The 8845-nt window shown below is 46.2% G+C and overlaps 1 protein-coding gene across 1 annotated transcript in view; it reads left to right on the top strand.

Moving 5' to 3' along the window:
* The first annotated feature begins 408 nt into the window (after positions 1 to 408).
* LOC135553048 (adhesion G protein-coupled receptor G3-like) overlaps positions 409 to 8845 on the top strand; it is a 14906-nt gene continuing 6469 nt past the window's right edge. The window contains exons 1-2 of the mRNA XM_064985117.1: positions 409 to 981; positions 8598 to 8717. Coding sequence (XP_064841189.1) covers positions 409 to 981; positions 8598 to 8717 — 693 coding nt within the window. The remainder of the gene's footprint in view (positions 982 to 8597; positions 8718 to 8845) is intronic.

Genomic DNA, 8845 nt, shown 5'->3' with positions numbered 1-8845 from the left:
GACGTTATTACGAAAACATTGTAACGTGAAGAGTTTTCCTAGTATATGTTTGATGTTTATACATTGTACGTTGTGTGGAAAATGTCCAAAACAAAGGGAATGTTTTGGTAAAGATGAAATGTTAAGTTGCCTAAAATTAGATTTGAGTGAAATCTAGACCTTGCCCTCATTAACTTGGTACGCCCAGAGAATTGCCCTAAAGGCGGTTACGCCCACTTCTGACCCAAGGGTATAAAACCTGTGAGTAAAGAATTCACAGAGAAGACTATGTGACTAGTTTTCCCATGGTGCCCCAGGTTAATGAGTTAATAATTGCATGATGCAGTTAATCACGCAATTAGAAACTTGTATTCATTCGATGAGCAACAGTCGTCACATTAACTAATACAACGTCACGACAGTCATCTGATGCGGAGCAGGAGCAGGTCGTTGGAGGAGCTGGGGGAAAGAGCGGGGATCCGATCATCTCGCCTACTGAGGAAGGTCGTCACTGAGGTCTGGGATTCCTCGCCAGTGCTTCATCTGCAGTATGTGACCGACACTTCCAATTCTGATCGGTGGAAGGAGGGACCAGATTATGTGTTCCCCGCGGATTATGTGTTCCCCGCGAATTATGTGTTCACCGCGAATTATGTGTTCCCCGCGAATTATGTGTTCACCGCGAATTATGTGTTCCCCGCGGATTATGTTTTCCCCGCGGATTATGTGTTCCCCGCGGATTATGTGTTCCCCTCGGATTATGTGTTCCCCGCGGATTATGTGTTCCCCGCAGCTTATGTGTTCCCAGCGGATTATGTGTTCCCCGCAGATTATGTGTTCCCCGCGAATTATGTGTTCCCCGCTGCGGGGGGGTCATTCGAGGAGGACGTGGGAATGCTGCTTTCCTTCGATACCCCGGAGCTGGGGGAGTTCAAGGTGGTGGGAAAGAAGGCCATGTACAAAATCTGTGTAAAAGTGTCCCATGCCTCTTCCCTGGAAGGGGTAAAATTGACAAGGTGGGCGGGTGTGTTGGGTCTAGGTGCATCCCCAAAAGGCTGTTGGCGGTCTTTATACAAACTGCCTATTGAAAAGAGGACAGCTGACCTCCGATGGAGGATAATACATGGAGCCATAGCCACCAATATGCATCTGGTACACCTGGATCCGACAGTTGGGGAAGGGTCTGTGGATGTGATGGGAATGCTGGAGGGAATGTTGGCAGCGAGACTGAGCGTTGAGTTTGCCTATTACAAACTGGTTAACAATATTGATCTGTTAATGAGTATATGGGGTATTCAGAGGCTGTTGTGTTTAGTTACTATGTAGGAGGATTTGGTTTTGTGTTTTTAATTGATGTGTAACTATGGTTTTGTATGAGTGTTTATTGTGTTGTGGGTTCCCAGACCCAATAAAGATGATTTAAAACTCAATCTCTCTATCTCTCTCTCTCGTTCGCTCTCGCTCTCTCTCGCTCCCTATGTGTGTGTATGTGTGTGGATAATGGTGTGATGGTGGAGAAGTGTGCCCTGAGGTGGGGGTGTTCTCAACTGACTGGCTATGTCTGTGTTGGAGAGGAAAGCAGAGAGCCGCCAGCACTTCCATAAATGTCTTTCTAAAACAGCACAGCTGTGGAATGACGTGGCGGAATTGGATTATGGAGGCACCGCTCGCTGATATGTGGACCCAATTTAATTCCGGTTGTTTCTGGATTCAATCAATCAGGGGGTCAGATTTTTTTTAGGGCATCCAAAGCTCATTTCCTGCATTTCTACACAATCTAATATGACCCATGGCCCTTCTAGATGTCTCTATTTGGAACAACAACAAGTAAGCAAAACAAATCCCATAATCATCAAGCTAGGTAAGCAATCATTATTAAATATGTTTACATTTACATTTACATTTAAGTCATTTAGCAGACGCTCTTATCCAGAGCGACTTACAAATTGGTGAATTCACCTTCTGACATCCAGTGGAACAACCACTTTACAATAGTGCATCTAAATCATTAAGGGGGGGGGGTGGTGAGAAGGATTACTTATCCTATCCTAGGTATTCCTTGAAGAGGTGGGGTTTCAGGTGTCTCCGGAAGGTGGTGATTGACTCCGCTGTCCTGGCGTCGTGAGGGAGTTTGTTCCACCATTGGGGGGCCAGAGCAGCGAACAGTTTTGACTGGGCTGAGCGGGAACTGTACTTCCTCAGTGGTAGGGAGGCGAGCAGGCCAGAGGTGGATGAACGCAGTGCCCTTGTTTGGGTGTAGGGCCTGATCAGAGCCTGGAGGTACTGCGGTGCCGTTCCCCTCACAGCTCCGTAGGCAAGCACCATGGTCTTGTAGCGGATGCGAGCTTCAACTGGAAGCCAGTGGAGAGAGCGGAGGAGCGGGGTGACGTGAGAGAACTTGGGAAGGTTGAACACCAGACGGGCTGCGGCGTTCTGGATGAGTTGTAGGGGTTTGATGGCACAGGCAGGGAGCCCAGCCAACAGCGAGTTGCAGTAATCCAGACGGGAGATGACAAGTGCCTGGATTAGGACCTGCGCCGCTTCCTGTGTGAGGCAGGGGCGTACTCTGCGGATGTTGTAGAGCATGAACCTACAGGAACGGGCCACCGCCTTGATGTTAGTTGAGAACGACAGGGTGTTGTCCAGGATCACGCCAAGGTTCTTAGCGCTCTGGGAGGAGGAAACAATGGAGTTGTCAACCGTGATGGCGAGATCATGGAACGGGCAGTCCTTCCCCGGGAGGAAGAGCAGCTCCGTCTTGCCGAGGTTCAGCTTGAGGTGGTGATCCGTCATCCACACTGATATGTCTGCCAGACATGCAGAGATGCGATTCGCCACCTGGTCATCAGAAGGGGGAAAGGAGAAGATTAATTGTGTGTCGTCTGCATAGCAATGATAGGAGAGACCATGTGAGGTTATGACAGAGCCAAGTGACTTGGTGTATAGCGAGAATAGGAGAGGGCCTAGAACAGAGCCCTGGGGGACACCAGTGGTGAGAGCGCGTGGCGAGGAGACAGATTCTCGCCACGCCACCTGGTAGGAGCGACCTGTCAGGTAGGACGCAATCCAAGCGTGGGCCGCGCCGGAGATGCCCAACTCGGAGAGGGTGGAGAGGAGGATCTGATGGTTCACAGTGTCGAAGGCAGCCGATAGGTCTAGAAGGATGAGAGCAGAGGAGAGAGAGTTAGCTTTAGCAGTGCGGAGCGCCTCCGTGATACAGAGAAGAGCAGTCTCAGTTGAATGACTAGTCTTGAAACCTGACTGATTTGGATCAAGAAGGTCATTCTGAGAGAGATAGCGGGAGAGCTGGCCAAGGACGGCACGTTCAAGAGTTTTGGAGAGAAAAGAAAGAAGGGATACTGGTCTGTAGTTGTTGACATCGGAGGGATCGAGTGTAGGTTTTTTCAGAAGGGGTGCAACTCTCGCTCTCTTGAAGACGGAAGGGACGTAGCCAGCGGTCAGGGATGAGTTGATGAGCGAGGTGAGGTAAGGGAGAAGGTCTCCGGAAATGGTCTGGAGAAGAGAGGAGGGGATAGGGTCAAGCGGGCAGGTTGTTGGGCGGCCGGCCGTCACAAGAAGCGAGATTTCATCTGGAGAGAGAGGGAGAAAGAGGTCAGAGCACAGGGTAGGGCAGTGTGAGCAGAACCAGCGGTGTCGTTTGACTTAGCAAACGAGGATCGGATGTCGTCGACCTTCTTTTCAAAATGGTTGACGAAGTCATCTGCAGAGAGGGAGGAGGGGGGGGTGGGGGGGAGGAGGATTCAGGAGGGAGGAGAAGGTGGCAAAGAGCTGCCTAGGGTTAGAGGCAGATGCTTGGAATTTAGAGTGGAAGAAAGTGGCTTTAGCAGCAGAGACAGAGGAGGAAAATGTAGAGAGGAGGGAGTGAAAGGATGCCAGGTCCGCAGGGAGGCGAGTTTTGCTCCATTTCCGCTCGGCTGCCCGGAGCACCTGTTTAGGTGATTGATAAGACTAAACTACATCAAAGGTAATTCAATAATATTGGGGAGCACCTTTAACCAATAGCCTAACAAATTAACAACCCTTTATTAAGACATTCTCTATATCAAATTTCCACCAGTCCATCCAGCCAGCCCGAGCCGCCTGCACACCCAACTACCACCAGTCTAGTCAATAACTCGACTCTCTCCCAACACTATTTCCTTCCCACTTTTTGGAAACAAAAGTTTCCAAAAGTTTTAAAATTAAAAAAAAATACTCCTTTTGTTGAACTGTATTCCATATAAGGCATCCAGACTTTATGAAAGTTGCCCAGTATACCCTTAATCTTGTAGGAAATCTAATGATACATAACTTGCATTCCTGCAACCCATTGTGACATTATGGGAGGATAACCAACCTTCCAATTAATGGCAATACATTTCTTAACCACTATACATACTCGGTTACATACGTAGTTTCCTTTGACAACAGTCTCACTCCATTTCCATACGAACAAAAACAGGGAGAAGGGATAATCTTCATAGACATGCTGAGATGACAGAACGTACTCTATGCCAGATTTCAGCCAGCCTTCTCAAGACCATAACATGCAAATACAGTGAGCTCCAAAAGTATTGGGGAGAATGACACACTTTGTGTTGTTTTAGCTCTGTACTCCAGCACTTTAGTAAAATGACTATGATGCAATGACTATATGATGTTAAAGTGCATACTGTCAGTTTTAATTTGAGGGTATTTTCATCCATATAAGGTGAACCATTCAGAAATGACTGCACTTTTTGTACATAAGCCCCCCCCCCCATTTTAAGGGATCAAAAGTATTTAGACAAATCCACTCATACAGTGCATTCAGAGAGTATTCAGACGACTTCACGTTTTCCACATTTTGTTACGTTACAGCCTTATTCTAAAATGGATTGCATTTGAACAAATTCTCAACAATCTACACCCAATACCCCATAATAACAAAGTGAAAACTGTTTTTTAGAATTTTTTCACAAACAAAAAAATTCAATAATGAAATACCTTATTTACAGAAGTATTCAGACCCTTTGCTATGAGACTCGAAATTGACCTGTCTACTGTATATAAGGTCCCACAGTTGACAGTGCATGTCAGAGCAAAACCAAGACATGAGGTCAAAGGAATTGTCTGTAGAGCTCAGAGAAAAGATTGTGACGAGGCACAGATATGGAGAAGGGTACCAAAACAATTTCTGCAGCATTGAAGGTCCCCAAGAATACAGTGGCCTCCATCATTCTTAAATGGAAGAAGTTTGGAACCATCAACACTCTTCCGAGAGCTGGCCACCCGGCCAAACTGAGCAGTCGGGGGAGAATGGCCTTGGTCCTGACAGAGCTCCAGAGTTCCTCTGTGGAGATGGGAGAACCTTCCAGAAGGACAACCATCTCTGCAGCACTCCACCAATCAGGCCTTTATGGTAGAGTGGCCAGACGGAAGTCACTCCTCAGTAAAAGGCACATGGCAGCCCGCTTGGAGTTTGCCAAAAGGCACCTAAAGGACTCTCAGACTGTGAGAAACAAGATTCTTTGGTCTGATGAAACCAAAACTGAACTCTTTGGCCTGAATGCCAAGCATCACGTCTGGAGGAAAAGAGGCACCACTCATCACCTGGCCAATACCATCCCTACTGTGAAGCATGGTGGTGGCAGCATCATACTGTGGGGATGTTTTTCAGCGGCAGGGACTGGGAAACTAGTCAGGAGGGAAAGATGAACGAAGCAAAATACAGAGAGATCCTTGAAGAAAACTTGCTTCAGAGTGCTCAGGACCTCAGACTGGAGAGAAGGTTCACCTTCCAACTGGACAACGGCCCTAAGAACACAGCCAAGACAACGCAGGAGTAGCTTCGGGACAAGTCTCTCAATGTCCTTGTGTGGCCCAGCCAGAGCCCGGACTTGAACCCGATCTGACATCTCTGGAGAGACCTGAAAATAGCTGTGCAGCGACGCTCCCCATCCAACCTGACAGAGCTTGAGAGAATCTGCAGAGAATAATGGAAGAAACACCCTAAATACAGGTGTGACAAGCTTGTAGCATCATACCCAAGAAGACTCGAGGCTGTAATCACTGCCAAAGGCGCTTCAACAAAGTACTGAGTAAAGGGTCTGAATACTTATATATTTCAGTTTTTATTTTATATAAATTTGCAAAAATCTCTAAAAACCGCTTTTGCTTTGTCATTATGGGGTATTGTGTGTAGACTGATGTGGGAAAAATCTATTTAATCCATTTTAGAATAAGTCTGTAACGTAACAAATTGTGGAAAAAGTCAATGGGTCTGAACACTTTCCGAATGCACTGTGATGTGTTGTGCCATTTTGGAGTCACTTTTATTGTAAATTAGAATAGAATATTTCCAAACACTTCTCCATGAATACGGATGATCCTGAATGAATTGGGAATATTGATGAGTGAGAATGAAAACAACAGGCTTTGTTTGATCTTGTCATATTCTCTCAGCATTTTGTGGACAAATACTCTGTCTACAAAAAAAAAAAAAATATGTGGACACCCCTTCAAGTTAGTGGATTCGTCTATTACAGCCACACCCGTTGCTGAGTGTATAAAGGTGTATAAAATTGAGCACACTGCCATGCAATCTCCATAGACAATCATTGGCAGTAGAATGGTACGTACCGGAGAGCTCAGTGACTTTCAACATGTCACGCTCATAAGACGTCACCTTTCCAATAAGTCAGTTTATCTCATTTCTTCCCTGCTAGAACTGCCCCAGTCAACTGAAAGTGCTGTTATTGTGAAGTGGAAACGTCTAGGAGCAACAACAGCTCAGCTCCGAGGTGATAGGCCAGACAAGCTCACAGAACGGGACTGCCTAGTCCTGAAGCACGTAGCACGGAAAGATCGTCTTTCCTCGTTTGCAACACCCACTACTGAGTTCCAAACTGCCTCAGGAAGCAACGTCAGCACAAGAGCTTCAGGAAATGGGTTTCCATGGCCGAACAGCCGCTCACAAGCCTACGATCACGACGCGCAATGCCAAGAGTCGGCTGGAGTGGTGTAAAGCTCATCGCCATTGGAGTCTGGAGCATGCTGAAGTGCGTTCTCTGGAGTGATGAATCACGTTTCACCATCTGGCAGTCCGACGGATGGATCTGGGTTTGGCGTATTCCAGGATAACACTACCTGCCCCAATGGATAGTGCCAACTGTAAAGTGTGGTGGAGGAGGAATAAAGTTCTGGGGCTGTTTTTCATGGTTCGGGCTAGGCCCCTTAATTCCAGTGAAGGGAAATCTTACATCATACAATGACATTCTAGACAATTCTGTGCTCCCGACTTTGTTGCAACAGTTTGGGCAAGGCCCTTTCCTGTATCAGCATGACAATGCCCCGGTGCACAAAGCTAGGTCCATACAGAAATCATTTGTCAAGATAAGTGTGGAAGAACATGACTGGACTGCACCAAAGCCCTGACCTCAACTCCATCGAACACCTTCGGGATGATTTGGAATGCCAACTGCGAGCCAGGCCTAATCGCCCAACATCCGTGCCTGACTTCACTAATGCTCTTGTGGCTGAATGAAAGCAAGTCCCTGCAGCAATGTTACAACATCTAGTGGAAAGCCTTCCCAGAAGAGTGGAGGCTGTAATAGCAGCAAAGGGGGACCAACTCCATATTAATGTCCATGATTTTGGAATCAGATGTTCGACTAGCAGGTGTCCACATTCTTTTGGCCATGTAGTGTATACTGGCACCCAGTATACACTACATACCCACCCTAAGTTGACATTCAAAAAATCAATTTGATTTCCACATCTTGCTATTGTATTTTCAAAATTCCAGAACCATTATAGTATTTTATTAGGAAATAAAGACAAATGGCTTGGACAAAATGATTGACATCCCACAGACTGCCAACAATCGCTTATTGTAGTCATCAATGAGCTTGCTGCATGTTTATACGGGTCATTTGGAGAGTTGCTCATCACCACACACAATGGTGAGGTTTTATCGCTTGGATGTCACTCCTCCCAGTATTGCCCACAGGGTGTTTACAGCTGGGACACGGGAAAGTCACTAGCCAGCGCACCATGTGCCCTATACCCAGAATGCCGCAGCTGGTGGGGTCAGGACTGGGATGTCTGCAATGGGCTGTTTCATTTATGCTTTGCACAAATATAAATCAACACGTAGATTGTTGGTCTTGTGTTTCATGAACTGAAACAAAAGATCCCAAACAACTTCCATAGGCACATAAAGCTTATTTCTCTCAAATTTTGTGCACACATTTTTTTACATCCCTTTTTGTGAGCACTTCTCCTTTGCCAAGATAACACATCCACCTGACAGGTATGGCATAACAAGAAGCTGATTAAACGGCATTATCATTACACGGGTGCACCTTGTGCTGGGGACAATAAACGGCCCCTCTAAAATGTGCAGTTTTGTTACGTAACAAAATGCCACAGATGTCTCAGGTTTTGAGGGAGCATGCAATTGGCATGCTGACTGCTGTTGTTGATTCTTCACAAAAAAATACAGTTTCATATCTTTATGTTTGAAGCCTGAAATGTGGCAAAAGGTCGCAAAGTTCAAGGGGGCCGAATACTTTCGCAAGGCACTATATATATATATATATATATATATATATATCCTCTCTTCTGATCCCTACTAGGTGGTGGAGAACAACACTGAGCTCCTAAACAGTCGAGTGGTATCCGTCAATGTAGGAGAGGACATCTCAGGCCTCAGTAACAACATTAATATCATGTTCCGCTTCCAGAATGCATCAGTGGTTAGTGAGCAGTACATATTTACATCACAATCAACCATCAAACTCTCTTTTTGAAATATTTATCATATTTTTGCTCTTTCACCTGTCTGCAATCTATCAATTGCTTGACAGCTCCAAAAATTCATGTT

This window comes from Oncorhynchus masou, chromosome 2 (genome assembly GCF_036934945.1).
Source record: "Oncorhynchus masou masou isolate Uvic2021 chromosome 2, UVic_Omas_1.1, whole genome shotgun sequence".
Classification (NCBI taxonomy): Eukaryota; Metazoa; Chordata; class Actinopteri; order Salmoniformes; family Salmonidae; genus Oncorhynchus; species Oncorhynchus masou.
The sequence above is the reverse complement of the archived record's forward strand: the minus strand, read 5'-3'. Positions and strand labels throughout refer to the sequence as shown.